Genomic DNA, 21,714 nt, shown 5'->3' with positions numbered 1-21,714 from the left:
GTGCACCAAACAGTGCAATGGGAACACCTGAACCTATGCTAACCCATGAAGCAGGGCAGCTCCGTTTTCTTTCTTTCTTTCTTTCCACAGTCAAGCGCTGGATAGATTTTGTGTAGCTGCTGTTACATAAGGATGACTACAAATTCAGCCCGCAGAAGGGTGCAACTTCAGCAGATCTTTCTTGTTTTTAGATGAGTAAGAAGACTGTGTACCACTTTTCCTCATCATAACCCAAGCTTACAATAAATGAGATACAAGCACTTTGGGAAAAGCCTTTGAAAAAGATAAGCTCAGGATTTCAAATGGACTTGAACTCATTGTTTCAAAAAGTGATGCTTTGCTGATGGCAATATAAACCTGCAGTCTGAATCATAATGATGGAAATTACCAATTGTATAGGTCTGATAAGTAAGCTTCATCCGATTGTTGCTGAAAAACAGGGCAGAAACACTTAAGAAGTACTCAGCCAGTATTTGATAACCCCACAAATTTTAAAAAACTTGGAGGGCATAAGATGTTATGTGATTAGTATTAGTTGCAGACTAGAGAGGTGGTTACATAGCCCTGAACCTAGGTGTCAGCGTATGAACTCACATACTTTGGACTGGCCAAACAGAATTCATGTACACCAAATTCATACATCTCCAGAATCCATTCACCAGTGCAGAACAGCTGGTAAAAATATAGATCTGGCCATGACATAGCTGAGTCCTCAAATGGGATGTATAGACATGTTTATGCTTTTTGCAATTAAAGAACAAAATAAAAGAATCAGAAAGGATTGGATGCTATTGTTAGGAACTGCATTAAAAAAAAAAAAGTGCATCACTCCTGTGATTGTGAATAAAACTCTGCAGCTGTAAATTGGAAATGACACAGTGACACCAAATCTAACAAAGCGGGTTGTCTTTCTCAACGAGCTGCTAATGTTAAAGATGAGTGATAATGTCTTACATATCACTAGTGTTAGCTTAGTTAACTAATATATATGTATGTGTGGAATGATATTCCCCATTGTTGCACTTTGATTAAACAGCTTAACAATGGCTTTTTCATTAATATTTCTGGTTGAACTGCAGTTCGATGTTTCACAGACACCTTTTCAGCTCATATTAATAACTTCAGAATATTACGCAGCACTCAGAAAAACCTCAAACATTTTTCTTTAGTTCTGCCAGTTATGTATTCGTGGCATGTAGCACCCTGCACGCTTTTGAATAGGACTTCCTAGCAGGAAGGTTGGAATTTTCCTCTCGAAGTCAAGCGAGACTGACTAGAAATGGTGCAAGAGGTATGTATCATTGCATGTACAGTGGTCTGGGTAATAGTACAATAAAATTTCCTTTTTATTTAACTCATTTAAATTCAGAGTCCTTTCTGCCCTACACGTTAAAACCAGCAAGTTTAGTACTGCAGATCATTTTCTGGCAAAGGGACCTTTGTCTTAATACAACCAAGGTATAGGGTAGGAGATTACTCCTTGTACTCTTACAAGAAGCAGACAATGGGCAAAATGACCACAGATTTCCTTATCCAGTGAAAAGGAATACAAGAACAGAATCGACTAGAGGAGCCTTTCAAAAATGGTACGTACCATGTGACACCTTGTACATACACTTGTAAACTATGGGGCACTCTGTCATTTTATGCCCTCATGCTAGAAAGCTGTTGTGAGCTTGTCCTGTTTTCACATCAACGTGTTGGTTTTTTTTTCTTCAGCTGGGTTTTCGTTAGTTAAACTTCTTAGGTACCCATATTTAAGCTAATCTAAATGTGCCATTCTTCCCTTTATAAGGGATTGGCTATACTAGAATAGCACTTTTATAGTAATATAGCCACATCCACAATGAAAAGAAAGCAGGAGGCAGAGAGTTTGCATTGACTCAAAGATAGAGTTCTCGCAAAAGGAATACCACTTTCTATGCATGTGTAAGGCCTTAGTAGGATAACCCCTAAGCAGGTTTCACAGTATTTAGTCGATGCAATGAGAACATGACCCACTTACTGTTTGCTTTAAAATATGAATGAAATGGCTCTAACTACTCTAAATCTGATTTTCATAGTAAAGATTATCATTTTATATTAAAGAATATACTAATGAAGGCAATCAGTACAGCAAGTGCGATTTCTTTTCAGGTTAATAATTCTGATTTGAAAAACTGCAAATGTATATGTAGGACTACAGAGTCGTCTTATTTTGCTAAACCAAACTGAATAGCAAAATACTACATGATAAAGACCTTATTAGCCAAATACTCAATAAGCTTTGGCTCAGACATCTTAGTCGCCACTAGGTGGCACAAGTTCATTTAAATTGTCATCTAAATTGCCAATTTCACATTAGTCAGTAAAACAGCTTGAAAAATTTTGATTTGAATGCTAAAATTATATAAATAGCCAGTTTGTGAAATTTAAAAACCCTCATAATTTCCAAGACTGAATAAATATAACAGGGTAAATTTTCCATTTTACTGTCTGAAAGTTTTTGACTTAAAAGAAGTAACTGCCTAATTAACCAGGTCTAAACTCAGCTCTGCATGTTGGGGTTAATGGATAGTAAATCTTGGAAATGTTCAGCGCAGGACTTTTATTTAGAATCTAAAATTTGGAAGTATGATGAAATTTGTGGGTTTGAGTATTCAGGGTTATATACATAAATTGTGATTATATCAGATTTCTGAAATTATTTTCTGAAATGATTGGTCTGCCAATATGCTTCAGTCTGTACTCTGTGCATGTTCCCCAGAAGTCAAGAAATAGGTATTTGACTGCAGAAAGCAACCAGAGAGAAGCACAGGTGAACAGGTTTTACCAGGTGAAGAGACAGCTGAGTCACCAAAGTCATGTCTAGAGAATTCAGACCCCATGTTCATTTTTCTGAACAAAACCAAAATATTTCTCTTGTCTAATGTGTATGGCAATTTTTTCGGATGGCTTTAGAACACATGCTGACACTGTATATGTATTTGTACAATATGTCAGCACATTAAAAATGAGATGTGAGTCCTGTAAGGGTATACAGATGACAACAGCTATTGGTACTTCAGTATAAAAGTGAACTGAAGTTATAAAAAAAGAATAATTGTTATTTACCAGGATTATCAAATATAGTATATGTCAAACAGTTTTTCACTCTGAACAGCAGCATGGGCTTTTTATGCCTGCTCATTTTTGTTGAAGAGTAACCGTAAATAAATAAATAAACAGAAAGAGACTCATGGGTGGAACAGGGACACATGTTATTCTCAACATGCAAACAAAGCTGATAACTACATGCTTCACAACTACATCGATTACTGGACAGCACAATTTTCTGGCCATGCAACAGCATTTTGATTAGTACAGGGCTAGATTACCCTTGACTCACAGACATCACCTTTCCCATTCTGCTTGGTCTTGTGGCATCTTACCCTTGCCCAAATGCAATTAACGTCAATGCATAACAAGATTTGTGCACACAGGTTCTGTAAGAATGTATTTTGTGGCTATTATTAACAAATTGTTCCCTAAATGTGCTCAGTAATAGCATTGTGTAAACAAGCCAATTTTCTGAGTAGGAATGATAGTTCAGAGGAGAAATATCATTTTGTTCTGCTATAAGTGACTGTTTTTGAAAAAGATTCTATCACATTATATTTGTAGACATATTGAGATCTGCACTAATATTTTGGGATGTGAGAAATTACTTAAAAATAGTCCCTCAATTTTTAAAACTTCAGAACCATTGCTTTAGTTATAAAATCAAGGCCGTAATTATGCAGATGATTAGGAAAGAAGCAGAAAGTTTACAAAACCTTCACAATCTGTTAGTAGGCAAGACACACATTTAGTAACAGCAGGCCAAAAGAGGGGGAAAAAAGAGTGAAATTAGTCAAGTGTAAGTCCTTTTAAATCAGTCAAAAACCTAAAAAGACTATATGAGGCACCTTTTTGCTGCCAGCCTTTGGAAAGGTGTACGATTTGAGTCTTGAGATAATTCCACCTCCTGCCCAACTCTAGAAACCACAAGGTCAAAGAGGAACAGTAAATGTGTCAGGAAAATAGCTTAAGGTATTTTACAAAACAGACGTAGCATACAAGAACATAACACTCCCAACCTTTCTGTTTTGTGTGCCTGCAAGTACACATATAATGCATCAAACAAATGTAATAAAGGAAATCTTAGCAGTAAATTTTCTTTCAACTATATAACTCTCAAACCATCTGGAAGATATACCTTAAGGCAGTTTTTAAATTCAAGCGCATTGTCCTTTACCCAGATCTTTTACACAGTACAGTTGTTCTGATTCTGTTATTGAATCTTAACCCCCTCCAACATATTTAGCAATGTAAATCAGTTGATAACTTTATGTCTTGAAGTATGACTAAGATATTAAGCAAGATTTGAAGCACACCTTGGTCTTACAACAAACAATGTTGCTACTGAAGCAAAAAGCACACAAACTGATATTAATTCCAAACAAAAATGAACAGGCTTTAGATTTTACATGTGCACTTATGTTCTGCATAAAGATACTTTAAAATGAAATGTAAATATTTTTTACAATAAAACATTAATTTAATGTGACTAATTAATATTTCTAGAGGTCACTGAGAGATCATACCTGCCTAATTAAAACTGCAATGCAGTACTTATTGACCAAGCATTTAGGCTGATGCTGAGGTTGAAATAATAAACTGAGACACATTCTCAGCAACGTTAAACAGCCTTTGAACTAACTTAGAGACAGATGTTTTGAACTTTTAAAAACCCATTTGGAATTTTTTTTTTCTGAAAAGATAGCTTTTCTAATGGATAGAATTGGTATTTTTCCTAGCTTTCTTTTTTAAAAAAAATATTTGATTTCACATAAAAAACAAATCTTTTGTTTCAAAACACCAAGGATAGCCATGCAGTCCCTATTCCTGCTGGAAGAACAGAAACTTTTTTGATGCTTGACAATCATCATAGCTGTGATACATAAAAATTCAGTTACTGCATATTGAAAAAGCTTACTGAATCCATTATTTTCTGTTACCTCACAAAACTCTCCTTCTATATTGGGAATAAATGAAACCTGAAGCACTTATTAGCCATAGTTTTGCAACAGATAAGTTCTCTAAGAGTTTAAGGGCTCTTTTACACATGGTGAGCATGGTTCATGATACTTTACCGACAAGAGTAGCTCCCAGCATTTGACCACGCATCCACCTGTATTGCCTTGATGGTAACACTGCTTAACTCAAATGTTTGTATTAGACATACAAATGCAGGCTAAGAGGAGTACTTAATCAATGACAGCAACAATACTAGTCTAAAGTTAGGCTGTACTTACAAGGTTTAGGTCTACTATTACTAGCTGATAAATGGTGGCTAAATAAATACAATACTGAAAAAGGTTACATGGAGAATTTCGGAAGTGGCCAGAAGTTGGCAGCTTCACTGTAATGTCAACAACTGATTTTAGGCTCACATCAAAAGCTCCTCTGCAGGTGTAAATACATATTGGGATGATGTGCAGGGAGAAAAAAGTAATTTACAAAGTCAAAGGGGATCAAAATCACCTTAAATCCAGTTACAGAGCCTCTCGTGAAAGGAAAGAAAAGGCCTAGTCCATACACGTGCTGAGAGAAGTAAGAAGGAGTAAGCCTCCATATTCTGCATGGAGTAATTATTTCCAACACAGACTTTCAGCAGAAAGTCCTTCCTTTTGCAGAGGAAGTATATTACTATCACTAAAAAGATGTCCAGATTACAGAAAAGGGGACAGGCAACAGTAATGTTTTGTTACTCTAAGTGTGTTCGTGGAGCATTAGCAAATACTCAAAAATCCCTTGCCAGATGTTGTGAATTTTACTCCAAGCCCTTATACACAAATAGTTTGCAGTTGAATTATTTGGACAGCCTGCTTTGCATATCATCCAGCAGATCTTTCTACAGTGGTCATATACTCTCTTAGCTTCAAAGCAACTACAGATTTGGGCATGCTCTCTACTAAGGTTTTGGAATCTCACCAGTGTATTTCAGGCATTAATATATATAAAAATAAAAAAAAAATCATTGAAAAATTGGTCTGGATGGGAACACCAGTATTAGATTGTCCCTCAGAATGGGCCATTCCTCTCATTCTTCAGCTGTTAATCATGTTCTGTTCCTCTACTCTCTCTCTTTTGCTTCTTTATTCTAATCAATCTTTTCTCACAAGTCATGTTCCAGGGTGGAATTAATCTCACCTAACTATGGCTACCTAAAAGCAAGGCATTTAGTCTTGACTAACCACCTAGGCTCCTTTTGAGTGGAAAGACAGGCACATATTGGTGGAAAGCCATTGCACCACTTTTAGGCTGAACTGACATGCAGATGCATATGTGTCTCTCTCTCGCTTCAGAATTCCTCAAAAGTGGGCCTTTGTAATTTGCTCTTCATTTGAGTTCACTAATGTTAGGCAAGATTAATCATACCCCATTACCATGACTGAGTCATTCACCTATAAAGCATCATGAAAAACTGGGGCAGTATTACTGCATGCACCAATGAAAAGAGAAGAGATTGGCCCATTTACTTGCATTGCACAGTCCTAAACATCAGTCAGCTTAGTCAGATACACTTTTTTTTTGTTACTACTTCTTTGATCAGTTAAATAAGTAAAGTAAGATTTCTTGAATTTACTTTCATTCACACTTAAACCGCAACATTTTCTATGGATAATCTAAAACCTACATAATATTCCCACACCGAATGTGCTTGCTCCACCACTATAACTGTGTGTATACCAGACGATACACATGTGGTCTCATGTGCTTAAACTTCATGGTTGTCCTTGTAAATGGCACAGATCCAAACCTTGGGACATTTAAAAAAAAAAAAAGGCACTGATTTTGGTTACATAATTTCCAATGATTTAAAAGGGCACCTGAGTTTCAGAAAGTGGTCGTATGAGAACGGTTGTTCATGGGCCCACAGGGACTCAACAGTACTGAAATAAATGTAATTGCCTATTTGCACAAAAATATTTTTTTTCTGTAATGTGGGAATGCATTAAGATAATGACACAGATGATTAGGCTCTCCAGGGAGTGGTGAAACAACTAAATTAAACTCTCTATTTCAGATGAGATCATCTACAGCTGAATAAGATGGTGTTATGTATCACACCGCATGTGGCTCCTCTAATCAATGGACTCTAAGAACTTAGGCAATTATAACCACAGATACGCTTGCTCACTCTTCATGGAGTTGATGAAGGAACTTCCCCTAATTTCACTGCACAAGGAGTCAAACCCTTGTACAAGGTCTGATTTTAACTGCTCACACTAAATATGAAAATAAGTTGAATCTCCATTTCTGCTTCAGTCAGCAGATTCTCAAAATGGACAATGTAAACAAAGCAGTATCTCTCCTCCTAGTGTTGATATAGACTCTATAGAACATGACCATCAATGAGGCATTTTGCATATGAAAAATACTGATTTTCACGTACATTATATGTATAAAAGAAGTTCACAAAATTAAATGATTAATAGCTCAAGCAAAACACTGATGAAAGTATTAACCATGCTAGAATATGTTAAGCTTATTCTTTTCAACTTACTGCTTATATCCCTAGAAAAACAAATTCACTGCTGCAATAATATCCAAACGTTAGGATTCCTAGAGTATGTGACTGTAAGCCTTCTCAGATGAATGCTACTGCTCTATCACTCTTACCTTAGAAGGGGTTCCAGGAAGAGGAGGACGAGTGTTAAAAACAACATTATCTGAAAAGGAATCAAATGTAGAAGGATACTGAGCAAGGTGACAAAAGTACTGTAAGAATACAAAATTTTACATAGGGAACCATCTAGTTTTTAAATCACATTACAGTGTTTCTCCCGGGGACCATCTTCTTTGCCTTTGTCTCTAATGTGCAGCAGACTCTGGTACTTGCTGCCATAGAGACAAAAGTACGTGCAGTGCCCAAATGATTCAAAGGAGGGGAAAAAGTACGGGCATACCCTCTCACCATGGCACTAGTATTCAGCCAGCATGACAGAAGAAGGTCTGAGAACACCACTTCTAGAATAGCATTAGTTAGACAAGGAATAGGCAGAAGCATCTTTTTTCCCCTGGCAGTCAGGGCAAGAGGGAAGACAGGTTCTTATCGGTATTTAGCATGACATTACAGAAGAAACAGGCCAAAAAGCATACCTCACAAAACTCCCCACTGTCCCTTCTCCACACACCTCCCAAATCATCAAGGAATGCCTCTCTGACCCTCATTTTCAGCATCAGGTGCAGCCAATCCCTTGTTCTGCCCTGCCCTCCCCAACATGGGAAGTAACTCCTCATCTACTAGGAATTCACCCATTGGGTGTGCACCCAACCTGAATGCCTACAGCAGCATGGCTGACATGCTGGCCTCAGCTTGGAGTAAGCACCGTTGGGGGAGTGCTGGGACGACTACCTTGTTAGTGTGTGTGGGCCAGGTAACACACACTGCCACTTCCAGCAGCAAAGCACGTTTTGGATCTGACATGAATTTAGAGGCAGCAGTAACTGGAGTTGGTAGCCTCCCTTAAGCTACAGGATCTGCCTCCATCCTGCATGGTCTGGAAGACCATAACTCATTTGAAAAGTTGGAAATTTAACATTTAAAATTTCTTTATCCAACTTTAATCTACTGTAATCTGCACTCACCTAACCTACATTGAATGTGGAAAAAATACACACATCTTTATCATCATTAGCACAGCTACTCACACATATCAAAATAATAGGAATAACTCACCATTTTCTGAGCCAAGTTGTGGACAAGGAATGGTAAGAACCCTTAATAATCCGTCTGGTTTGTATGAGTAATGCTCAACTAACTACCAGAATAAGAGGGGGGGGGAAAAAAAGAGAGAAGGAGAAAAAAAGATATGAAAATGTAAGGGAGGTATAATTAAATAAACTGTGTCTTTAAAATTGTGTATATGTACAATAATTGGTATATATTACAGCAAATGAACTGGGCATACAGCAGATCTGCACATGTTCTTACCTCATCTTTACTTCTCTTTAGCAGGGATGCATGTTTCTGAAGTAACCCTGTGGATGAATCTGGAACGTGATCCAGGAACTGGATTTGTATGACTCAGCATTCTACACTTGGTTCTGCTACTAACCAGCTTCGTAACTCTTAGCAAATCACTTATTTTTCTACCACTCAGTTCTCCCCCTCTTTTCAAGATTTTTTTTTCCAAGATGGTTATAACTACAGTGCAGGAAATGTCCTAATATGCAATGCTTTATTTGGACCTCAAAGTTGCAATGGGATGTAAGCAGTTAATAAATGTATAGCAGTAATAATTGTGGCCATTTGTGTTCCTGGATTGTCTTCTCCATGCCATTTTATTACAGGTTTGTTACCGCTATTTATGCTTTGGTGCATTGATTAGAAAGGAGGGGGTCTGTGAGTGAGACAGACATATTAAAAAAAATCTTGTAAGATAGCATAGCTGCTTTTAAATTTCCAGTGACTCCAGGAAAGAAATATGCAGAACATTTACTAGGAAAGGCTAAGAATTTACATATGCAACCAAAGACTTATATTATAGATTTGTGACTTGTTTTACTCATTTTAGTAGAATTTCAAGCAAGAAGACATAAGAGATTTCTGCAGGTGTTTCAATTCCCATAGCATTTTCAATTTATGCAGTCATTTCTCCAATATTCAGTTTTATGATCAACTATGGCATAAGCAACTATACATTCCTTAATTGCTTAATCTTTACCAGGTTTCAGACATATTTTGGTGGTAACCCTCAGCAAACAATGCTTTTTCAGCCTTGAAGGTAAAGAATTTCAAAGCTAAAGAATGCAGTATGTGTACAGCATCCCAAACCATCCCCTTTGGGCTTCCCAGAATCCTGTTTATTGCTGTCATAAAGGACATTAGCAAAGACTATACCTAGCATAGCTATTATTGAATATGGTCATTTGCAAATGCAAACGGTCTTCCATTTTAGAGAATGTTCAGCTAACTGAATAATAATTACAGCAAATTTGAACTCAGCCTAGCTGCAATATCACATTTAAAAATGATTAAACTCTCTACACTTACATAGCTTTCTACATTAACATATATTTTCTTCATGTATAGAAACCACATAAAGTTGGCAACATACGACAAATAACTTGCCAAAGGATGTTGCTGTTTAGCTTAAAGACTGTTGATGCACAGCAAAGTAAACCAAGCTGCCTTAGTCAGTTATATGGAAACATGATGACAGATATCCAAGTGATTCAAATTTAACAGACCTGCCAGAGGGTGTCAAATCTTTTTCCATCCGGTATGGAGAGCTTTCCTGTCTTATCTCTGTCAATACGGTAATGCAGTACTTTTCCATCATTCAGCAGACACAGGGCATAGGAACCATTGCTGTCCCTTTCTCGGATACTGTAGGAATAAGAGAGATTTTCAGGGTTCCTCTTTACTAGGAATGAGTCTTTAGGTTGAAATTCTTTTTTAAATCATCCTTTTCTTTAAGCTTTTGAATTAAAAGCAAAGCAAAACCAGCACTGCAACTTCTGAAGACATTTTGTTAAGTCTTTCATTTATTTCTTAGTGCCACTTGTTTTTAGATAGAATTCCCTAAAGTTCCTTTGCTTTTTTCTTTTTTTCCCCCCCTCAAAAGGCAACAGATGACAACAGAAAATCCACGATGTGGAGCTCTTTGCTAGGCAGCTACAAAACACTGTGCAGTGCACAAAGTGCTCTCTGAGCAAGGAAGCATTTGAAGGCTTGTGCACTGCAGGCCTACAAAGCCCATGAAAGTTTGAGGCCAGGATCCAACATATACAAACAGTTACACTTCCATCTCCTCCACAGCTCACCTAAAATTAAAAAGAACAGATAAGTGCCTTCATTAGAGCAAGATTTCTTGCTTATATCTTTTATTTTGAAATAAATAGATGACAGTAAGTGCAGAAGATAAAATACTAAAAGAATATAATGTGAAATACAAATAAAGGGAAAATCTTTGTGTACTGAAACAGCTTGTTGTTTCGCTGGGAGCTTGAAGTAAATCATACATTTCTGTAATCATCAATTCTTACAATTTCTGTAAAGATATTAATGTTTTGTTGCAGATTTCACATAAAATTCACATGAAATTTCACATGGTATTGGGATATAGATCTGTTCTAAACTTCACCAGGGAAACATCACAGAATAAAAACATTGTCTAGAATTCATAGGTAGCCAGGTGATCTTCTTCCAGGACATCTGCAAGCAACATCTGAGATGCCTGTAAAGTGTTGCAGAGCTGTTTCATGTGTACTCAAGGCTAGCTCACACCAAGACCAGCCTCTTCTGGTGACTGGATGGAAATAGGAATTTGCTACTAGCTCCATCATAGCTGGCATAGCATTTCTGGGTTTAGAGAGTAGGCTTTTTATTTTAGTTTGAGTTGCCTGCGTTCACTTGCTGCTGACAGTGAGACAGCAATAGAGCTAGATTAGAATTTTCTGGAATAATGGGTTTTTCGTAAGTTTTGAGCAACACTGAAACATTTCTTGTTCCAGTGTGCACTGAAATCTACTCACTCTCCCTTGAATTCTTCAAAACTCCTGAAAATAAATATAGAATGATATGCTCACTATGGTGTTGGGAACCTTCACTGGTGCAACACCAGAACTTGCTATCACATCCCAGAGGCAAGCATGAAATTCTGCTTGTCAGCTGACTCACACAAGGCTGAACTAAAACTGTGCTTTATCTGAACTACTCATGCAACTATTTTTTCAAGCAGAGTGATTCTTGTTGCCTAAGATGTGAACAGGACAGTGGCTAAAGGAAAAGGGAAGTAGGGTCAGTTTTTTTTCTGAAACCAAAGTAATTTGCCTAGTGTCTCTAAAGCAACTTGAAACACATTGTGGTTTTTTTATGACATGCAGGTATTTTCTCAGTATGCTGATTTCCTGTGCTGACTGACCAGTGGAGAGCAACAGGCTCTGCTAAAATGAAGAATGACTTTTACTTGTCTTCCTGTGACTTGCTCTTAGCAAATAATGCTTGGAAAAATATTTTCAGAATAGAGGGCATTGTTTCTAAAACACAAATGAATGGCATTTCATTGTATTCAGACTTCAATTCAGAATATAGCACATGTAAGACTATAAAAATGCAAATGGATTGTTTCCCAGTTAGAAATGTCCTTCATGCTTCACTTGAGGAAATGGTGGCTCCAATACAATTAGCTCTACTGAAACTGATTCTCATTTGCAAGAGTTGTTACTATGACAAGAGGCATCATAAACATTTCTTGAGACCATGGGCATCAAATGGGAGAAGAGAGTCCTGATTCCTAAGGACCATGGCACAGATCCAAACAGCCCCATCAGTTTCCAGTGCAGGATTTAGGCAGAGTTCAGGTATGTAAGGCTGTTGTTGCATTTCTGTGCTCCTCCTTCCCCCAACCCAACAGCTATGTAACTCTGAAGACATCTGCAGTTCACAGTCATGGCAACTTCTGTCAAGACAAGCTCTATCACCACTCATGCAAAAAATCTCCATTCTAACACTTATGATTGATCAGGGTCCAGAGGGAGCCTCATTCTTTTGGGGTTATGGTTCAAGTGGGTTTTTTTAACTGTAGCCAATCAATTTGGATCCCTACAAAACACAACAGGAGGTACTGCTCCTTTCCAAAACATGTCTGAAGAGCAGAAGTATCAAGAGCATTGAAGTGAGAGCCAAATAATGGCCTAAGTCTCAGTTTTGTCAACCACATCCCTTACTGGTCCAAAAAGCACCCTCACAGAGCTTACCATCACAGACGAAACCAAAAACTTTTACTGCCTCTGGTGACAAGGATAGTCACAGGCTACATTTCACTATTTCATTTTGGTTTTGTAGACTGCGATAATGGCTGTCTAGGTTAGGCTAAGCCTCCAGAATGCCAGCTGGGTACACAGTATCCAGTACCTTACAGTTACAGCAAAAAATGGAATCAAAAGAAAAAGGCTGCTCAAACTGAAAGGTCGTAAACTGAAACCTCCTGAAGTGGAAATCAAAGTTTTCACATCTTCTTGATGGCACTGCCTGTACTACTCAGGGTCATGACATCAGATTTGGGGGCTCTCCCCATATATGGAACTTTCCTTCTATGAAAAGTATTAATTTTGAGAATGTTGAGAAAAAATTCCAAAATTCCAACTGCAATATCTGCTTTAATATACTCTAAAATTATACACAGTATTTACTATTCTTCAATACAAAATGATAACAAAAAAACTTCATTTAAAAAAGCTGTCTTTTTAAAAACCATTTTGGCAAGGAAGGAAGCCAGCAGTGAAATATCACTTGGTCTTCCATTTCATGCTATTGTAAAGAATTACAGATCTACAGAAGAAAAACATAAAGATAATAAACACCTGTAAATAAACAATATTGTCCTTTCACCCACTGAGATTCATCAGAAACATGAACAACTTCTCTGAGAGCAATTCATAGATATATTAGAGAAACATCAAGGTAGCTATATTTTCTATTACACACATTTTAAACCAGCAATTTTAGAAGGAACTGAGAAACTCAAATTGTTACATGATGCAATGCAAAGAAGGTTTAGTTATTGATTTTAATTTTCATGCAATCTATGCTTGAGTATTTCTTATGTTTTTGTGACTGTAACCCAAATAGCAACCAATAACTGTTGTGAGTATCACTACAGACTGTAAACAGCTATGCACTCTTTCCTTTGGTAATGTCTGCATTTTTGCTTGGAAACAAAAAGAACAATGTCCCAATTTTTTCTGCTTCCAAGCGAAAAGCCAAATGATCCCTTTATTTCTAAAGGAAAAAATCCCTGAGGGTAAAAAAACCAAATAAATTGCTATTAAAACATGCCTCATTGACTGTGTAGAAAAAAAGAAGTCACAGCATTCTACAGTGGAGAATAATGAAGGAAATAAACTAGTAAAATGCTTGCTTTAGGAATGGTGTGAAATTATTCTCACTCCTGAATCCAAGGGCATGTTAAAGTTTGTTCTTGGCCTTGATTTGCTTCCTCAGTGATAACAACTTCCTTGATGCCAAAGATACTGACATTCCCCACTGCTCATCAAGATCCAGCAACTCCTTACTTGTCTGCCCCTATGACCGTCTCTCTTGTAATGTTATTAACAACATGGCTATTCATTATCACCTCAAAAATCTGCAGCTCACTGCACACGTTTCAAGTTTGAGGGCAAAAAGGAATGAACATGGTGCCATCCGTAACAGGATCATACAAAGGAAGAAATGGATTGACTGCAGTCTTCATTTACATAATTTCTTCTCCCCTGTTTAGTAACACATTCAAAGCTGTTTCAGAAAAGTCAGCACACTACAGAATTCAGGAGCTAGCTCATCTACACACTACTGCTATCTCCAATGGAACCTAAAACTTACCTCCTGATAAGGGTATTGAGGTGCATGCACAGTGACAAAACACCTTTGCGAGAGGGATTGTATCACTGTAGTCTATTATGCTGGCATTGCCCTGTCAGCAAAATACACTATGTTCCACCAAAAATCTAAAACTAGCTTTGCTGTAAAACTGCACCTGCAACGGGGGATCTTCTCAGTAAAGCTATCTCAGTCAGGGATCACATCTTTTCTTCACACCTCTGACCAACTCTGCTGCTTGCTGAAGCATACAGCATAGAGCTAGTCTTGAGAAGCCACAGTCCTGCTGCAGGGACCTCCAAGTGGCACCCCACCATGTACCTAACTGAAGATCAGTAAACAACTCTCCCAAAGTGCTGTGGGCATCATCCAGCCTGTTGTGGAAAGGAATAGAGCACCACCAGAAATATGATTCATTGTCTGTATTTTATCATCTATCATCTTGGAAAATTTTTACGGTCATCTAAGCCTACTAACTGCTTGGCATTTTGAAAAGGAACTTCATCATCAATTAATATCTCTGAATTAATGTCATGTTTAGTAAGATTGTTCTCACCTTGTCTGATATCGACAATGTCCAGTTCCATTTATGGATTAAATATGGATTCTTTAAAGAATACTCTACAAGGTCAGATAAATCACCTAGCTCAGTATGGACTCCAGTAGTGGTAAATTCCCTAGGGGAAGACAATACGATAGACTGCTCCATGGATCAGAAGCACAGATTTTTGGTCAGACAAAAGACAAGAAAACTCTTATGGACAACTGCACTTCAAAATTTGTTATTTTGAAATGGTGCTACTAGTGACATATAATGGTGCTAACTATTGTGACATATAAGAGACAGTTTAGTCTCTAGAGGTCATGAGATGCCATGATGAGTAGTGCTGTGAGTCATTCTAACAGTCTAAACTAGTTTTGTCCTCTTTAGTATAACTTGTTATGTATTCAAGGCATCATTCTTATGATACTAGAATTATTTTTTACTTTTCTTTTACACAACTGTTCACATTTTATGTAATCTACATATGGCTATGAACCCATATAAAAGGTTCATAGAGACTAAACTGCTAATTATGCAATGCCTTCACTCACAGCTTCCTTCATGTTGGTTTTTTAAGTTTAACTGTATTTCTGAATATTGCTTGTCTCCCTTCAATTTCAGAATTTCTGATTCTTAACACATATACAAGATCACAAGTTCATGTAACTGAAGTGATTGCTACCGATAATAGACCAAGATGTGCCAAGTGCTACCACACACTTACCAGAGTTCTTTCCTATGTGAAACTGCAGAGAAAACTAACATTTATTATACTGCTAGTCTGTCACTGTTAGCAAATTTTTCATTTATTTTTTAATAGGTCCACACATGCATGCCCTCACAAAAATAATATTAACAATATTATAAATAATGTTATTATATTATAAATACAAATATTATTGCAATATCAATAACATTGTTAATAATATGAATAATATTATTTATGATCATCTGGACAATACTGATCACCGTATGCTACAATTATGCCCCCAATAGGCAAAGTCTAATGAAAACCTGATGCTTAACAGAAGTCTGGTAAGAACCAGAGGCCTATGCAGCATGAAAAGCAGTGTTAATGAAGATAACAGGGGCTTGAGACTTAAATCAAGTTTTCAGTTGCTCTTCAGATCATTTTAGAGATATCATATTTTTCTTCCATTCTGCTGCTATAGTTTTTTCTCCAAATTTTGTGGCTAGAGTAGCAATCTTTCATGAGTGTTCATCCCAGAAGAGACGGGCACTGCTTCCTATTTCACATCATTTCATGATATTGTTTCTATATTTGGCTTTGAAAACAAACTCTGTAGCACCCTATACTTATCTATACTTATTTCACTGACTTTTCAGTCATCACAAAAGCTTTAAAAAGGCCTTTGAAAATTCCCTGGTAAAACACCCACAGTTAGCTCAGAACTTTTCCAGCAGCTTGGATGAGTTTCAGTGTTAGATTTATTATGCTATTTGTGACATTTTGAACTGCAATCAGGAAGCTTTGCAACTATTTCCGTATTTATTATATAAAAAACCCCCAAACCTAGATTTAATAATCTTGTAGTGCTGCAAAGCAGTGCTAAAGAGATCTAGGCATTAGGCGTGTTCTCACAGAGACTGCTGTACTGGATTTTGTTTCAAGTCAGGTAGGTCAAACAGTTAGTAGATCTCTGGAGGAATGAAGTTCTAGAAACTCTTGTGAAAGAATATACAGAAATATTCTAGCCCTCTAAAATTTATTATTTTTTACAAAATACACAAGACGATTTTTGTCATATACCAGCACCTGCTTGTGGACTTGTTGGATAGCTTCAGAGTACCTCTTCTCATTGAAAAGCTAGCCTCCCTCTTTGTTCCCAGGCTCCAATTCTTATCTCAACAAGCGAACTTATCTTAGACATTGAATGTTTCTAAGTTTTACCTTGCAGTCAGCTACCAGGCTTGACTGTCTTGACCAATGTGAGAAAAACAGTCCCTGAGCAACCACATTCACAAGCATAAATTCACAGTCTTCAGTCCACAGATGTACAGAAGATTCTGACATGTGCTGCTGCTGGGTAAGGAAAATGTATGTGATGCCCATGCCTGAAATGTAAAACTATGCGCCTTTCCAGCATGCAACGATTTTGCTGCTGCTGTTTCAGTTAGCTAACAAATGAGTGGTTTATTTCTCAACACCTGCTGAGCAAGCCCATGTTAGGCAAACCACTGCAGAAACCAGAAAACCCCTCTGAATTAGACAGTTCTTTTGTTATTTGCTATGAGCCTCTAGATCTACCAACCTGAGAGCTAGAAGGGCTCTGGCAGGAAAAATAACCAGTTTCTGACACAAATGAACGACACGGTATTTCTCTTGCTGCTCTGGCTGCTGAATTATGGGGCAGATGAAGATCTCACCCTGCTTCTTCCTTGGGAGCATGAGTCAATGGCAGCTAAGTGGTTACTGAGCTCTAACCCTGTCAGATAAGCAGTCCATGCAAGAACAATTAATGCACTGGAAGGCACCCTACAGATGCAGAAGTAAACGGTGTTGTCTTTAATAACAGGAACGCAAGCTCAACATACTATCAGTTATATTTTTATATTATTTAAGCTTCAGTGGCACTTCTCAAGGCTTAAACAGAGCCTTAAAGTTAGCATTTTCCCCTCTATCTACCTGATGTGAAAACAGCCCCCTGAGTTCCAGCAGAACTATATAAGACAGGCACCCACTGACATAACCAGTCCCACAGGACGTCTGACTGCTCCATCACAGCTCATTGAGCATGTCACTGCAAACAGCACCAGAAACGCCTCCTAGGCCATCTCTAAGGGAAACAGGAAAATGCTGGGGAAGTATTTCTATTTAAAGCTGTACAAATGCTTGTAGAAGATTAAAAAGAGACCAGGGTCTATAATAGAGACTGAAAATGTTAAGGCTGCTAAAAAATTACACTCACTCCAAAACCCATCCCTTTTGTTAAGAAATGTTAGCTAAGGGATTCATTTCTTTGAAGAAAAATTAGCTTCCTTTTTTTTACCCTAAAGAGGAGCACTGTGACCCACATAGAAACCAGTATGTGCAAAAGGTAAACTGGAAAAGCTGCAAGCTTTAATACATGATCAACAGCATGACTCAATTGATCTAACATTGATTTGGTAAGATGTTAATATAGAAAGTTGTGGGGTTTTTTAAAAGACAGGTCTTTAAAAGAAAGGGTTGCTGCTTTATTTCAGATTACATATCCACCTGCCCCTACATCTAAAAAGCAGGAAAAAAAACCCTACCAAAGTCACAGGGCAACAAAAAGGAGAGGTGGTATGGTAATGCTGTGCTGGTAATCTATGACAGCGACTATGTTCATCAAATCAATGAAACTTCTCCTGTGAAAAGCAGCATTCCTAAAAGGTAAATCTTTGGTAAGGGAGTCTTTGGCTCCACAAACTTTTGTAACAATTTTTTGCTACAAATGTCACAAAATTTGTAACAAATTTATGACTTTTTTGTTACAAATAGCAACAAAAGCAACCAGGTAAATGACCTCCTAGATGAGATCCCAAGAAACAAGGAGTACTAGGCTGACAACGCGAAGACGCATAGCGACTTAGGTGACAATGACCATGAACGAAGAAAGCGACCAAAAAGAAGAAAGAAATGAGATGTCAGTACAAAGTATTCATTAGTAAGACTTGATAGGAATTAACTCTACTGGAAATAAAGATTTAGAGAGTTACCAGTTCCTGACAATTAAGATTGAAACATGGAAACATATGAAGGTTGCATCTAGATTAGCAATTAGTGAATTATGGCAATCAGTAAAGTGAAAGAGTTGGTACTGAAGAAGCATATCCATCCCACGCTCACTCCTGGGGTTTTACTCTGGACGAGCTTTAAAAAAGTCAAAGATAATTGAGTGCTGAAGGAGACTACTTAGATAGGCGATGAAATTTCTCTCAGGAATTGTACAGTTCTAAGTGGTCCTTCCTTGGCAATGACCTTTAAGATTCATTTTCTATCATTACATAAATGCTACCATTTGGGGAGTGGGAGGACAAAAAATGGCTCAGTGAAAACATTGATTTTTTTCAAATGAGGATTTTCCAAAAGAAAAACTTTTTTGTTAGAAGATTTTGACTGGCTGTAATCATCACAAGATTATGGCTCTTAGTCACCATCCTAAATGACACATTTGTACTCAGAAAACAAAAGATCATGAGGTGGAGTAAATGCAGACAGCGGCAGACACAAAATGGCGTTACCACGGTAAAAGGTAAAATTCCTTCTGTTGCTTAACTGCAAAACAAAGCACCGTCACTGTCCCCGGGAAAACTGCCAGTTATGGATCCCAAAAGTTGTTAACATAGGTGGTTTGTTTGGTCTTTTACCACTTTGGTAAGTCAGTGTATTGGGTGCAGGTGGCCAGGCTTTGGCAGGGGGGCTGCAGGGTCCCTGTGAGGAGGCCAGGGGCTGCTCTGGGCCAGCCACGGCTGGTTCCAGCTGGCCCCAGTGGACACCCTTGCAGGGCACCACCAAGCACCTCAGTTGCGTATGTGGCACCTCCGTGAAAACATCCTTAAGAAAGGGCAGAAAAATGCCTGGTAGGTGGTGGTGGAGAGAATAAAAAAGCAAGCATAAAACAGTGTCGTGGTTTTGCCCCAGCCGGCAGCTGAGCACCATGTAGCCACTCGCTCACTCCCCCCCATCAGGATGGGGGAGAGAACTGGAAAAGTTAAAGTGAGAAAACTCGTGGGTTGAGATAAGACAGTTTCATAGGTAAAGCAAAAGCCATGCGCACAAGCAAAGCAAAGCAAGGAATTCATTCCCCACTTCCCATGGGCAGGCAGGTGTTCAGCCATCTCCAGGAAAGCAGGGCTCCATCACATGTAACAGTGACTTGGGAAGACAAGTGCCATCACTCCGAATGCTGCCGCCCCGCCTCTTCCTCTTCCCCCAAGCTCCTTATAAACTGAGCATGACGTCACATGGTATGGAATATCCCTTTGGTCAGTTTGGGTCAGCTGCCCCGGCTGTGTCCCCTCACAAGTCCTTGTGCACCCCCAGCCATCCCGCTGGCTGGGCGGTGCGAGAAGCAGAAAAGGCCTTGGCTCTGTGTAAGCACTGCTCAGCAATAGGTCCATAGAACAAAAACATCTCTATATTACCAACGCTGCTTCCAGCACAAATCCAAAACATATCCCCTTACTAGCTACTATGAGGAAAATTAACCCTCTCAGCTGAAACCAGGACAGATGGAAACAGCAAGGGAAACACCAAGGGCAGAGGAGGAGGCAGGGAGCAGGTGCTCCAGGCACCTGAGCAGAGAGTCCCCTGCAGCCCTCCAAGCAGGTGGGTATTTCTTGAACGATATTTCCTCTGGAGAGCCCATGTTGCAGCAGGGGACAGTGTGAGGATGAAGGAGCAGAAGAGAGAAGTCACTATGGACTCACCGCAGCCTCTATCCCGCACCCATCCTCCCCCACGCTGCTTGGTGGGGAGAGGACTTGGGAGTGAAGGAGTGAAGTTGAGCCTGTGAAAATCAGGGGTATGGAGGTGTGAGGGGAAGTTGATTTTTTATGTGTTTGTCTTTGTTTCTTACTGTCCAGCTCAATTTTAACTGACAATAAATTCAATTACTTTTCCCCAAGTGGAGTCTGTTTTGCCCATGAGGGTTAGCAGTACACGATCTCCCTGTCTTCACCTTGTCTCACGAGCTTTCCCATCCTGTTTTCTCCCCCTGTTCTGCTGAGCAGGAGTTGTGTGACAGCAGCTTGATGAGCCAAGGTTAACCTACCACAGTCACTTAGTACTGCTTATCAGTTATAAAACAAAGCTCAGTGAATTTTTCTTGGTACTGAGTTTCTCTGATAGTCCCTTTAGAATTAAACCTAGTATTTTATTAAAAAACAATGACCCACACTTTTGCCATAGTTTGCCATCTTTAGTTAAGTGGAAACCTAATCTTGGAGACACTTAGTACAAGAAGGATTACGTCATGTAGATCATGCTGGACTGGGCTCTCTCACTGTGAATGAGCCACCTTTTAGGACACACTCTCATTTGAGATTCATTCAAGGGAACTGTGTAGTAACACTGGTGGCAAACAGCAATACCACAGAAAAAAGCACTCACAGAAATTTTCCATTGTTTCTTGACCCAGTGAGGATACGGTGTTCTGACTCTTCCCGAGAGATCCTCCCATGGAACCACGGCATCTTCTCATGAGCTGTAGTGGCAATCAACTTCTCCAGCTGAGGCTTTTGACTAATGATAGCTTGTTCAAGAGCATGCCCCTAGAGGGTGGTAAAAACAGAGAGGGACAGTCAACCTGCCTTCTAAAATAAAAACAGGACAGGTAGACTCCCAATACTGGATTGCTTTCGGGACATCCAAAATCTGCACATATTTGTTGTAGGTGAAGAAAAGATCTGATTGCTATAAAGGTATTAAAACAGAAATTAACGTATGGTAATCTAAACATCACAAAGCTGGGATTCTTATTTTACCTCTGAAGGAAAAATAATGAGTAAATTAAGCCCTTAATATGTCAGTATCTCAACTGAAAATTACGACATATTTTTATGCCAATGAGACATAGCTAAATATACTTTGTGTCACTCTGAGATGTCATAACATACCTCCATATTACATATCCTATGGCAGGTTAGTGAAATAAGCTGAACACGCTTTGCATTGTTGCAGCATGTCTATGTTGAAGGTATCAATGCAAATTTCCCAAAAGCAGACAGGACAGTCCCAATTTTAGAGTGAACTATGCTAATATTTTAGGTGTAACCTAGACACTTCTAA

The 21,714-nt window shown here is 38.5% G+C and overlaps 1 protein-coding gene across 2 annotated transcripts in view; it reads right to left on the bottom strand.

Moving 5' to 3' along the window:
• The window catches only part of SYK (spleen associated tyrosine kinase), a 56,947-nt gene that overhangs the window by 11,224 nt on the left and 24,009 nt on the right, over window positions 1-21,714 (bottom strand). Inside the window, exons 3-7 of one of the 2 annotated variants that reach the window (XM_054810810.1) lie at window positions 21,037-21,197; window positions 10,261-10,399; window positions 8,747-8,828; window positions 7,687-7,736; window positions 3,927-3,995 (exon numbers count right to left, since the gene is read on the bottom strand). In XM_054810810.1, coding sequence (XP_054666785.1) covers window positions 3,927-3,995; window positions 7,687-7,736; window positions 8,747-8,828; window positions 10,261-10,399; window positions 21,037-21,197 — 501 coding nt within the window. The remainder of the gene's footprint in view (window positions 1-3,926; window positions 3,996-7,686; window positions 7,737-8,746; window positions 8,829-10,260; window positions 10,400-21,036; window positions 21,198-21,714) is intronic. The other variant, XM_054810811.1, reaches the window with a different exon arrangement.

The sequence above is a fragment of the Grus americana genome, chromosome Z (assembly GCF_028858705.1).
Source record: "Grus americana isolate bGruAme1 chromosome Z, bGruAme1.mat, whole genome shotgun sequence".
Taxonomy (NCBI): Eukaryota; Metazoa; Chordata; class Aves; order Gruiformes; family Gruidae; genus Grus; species Grus americana.
Note: the sequence above shows the minus strand (reverse complement) of the source record. Positions and strands in the feature narration are given on the sequence as shown.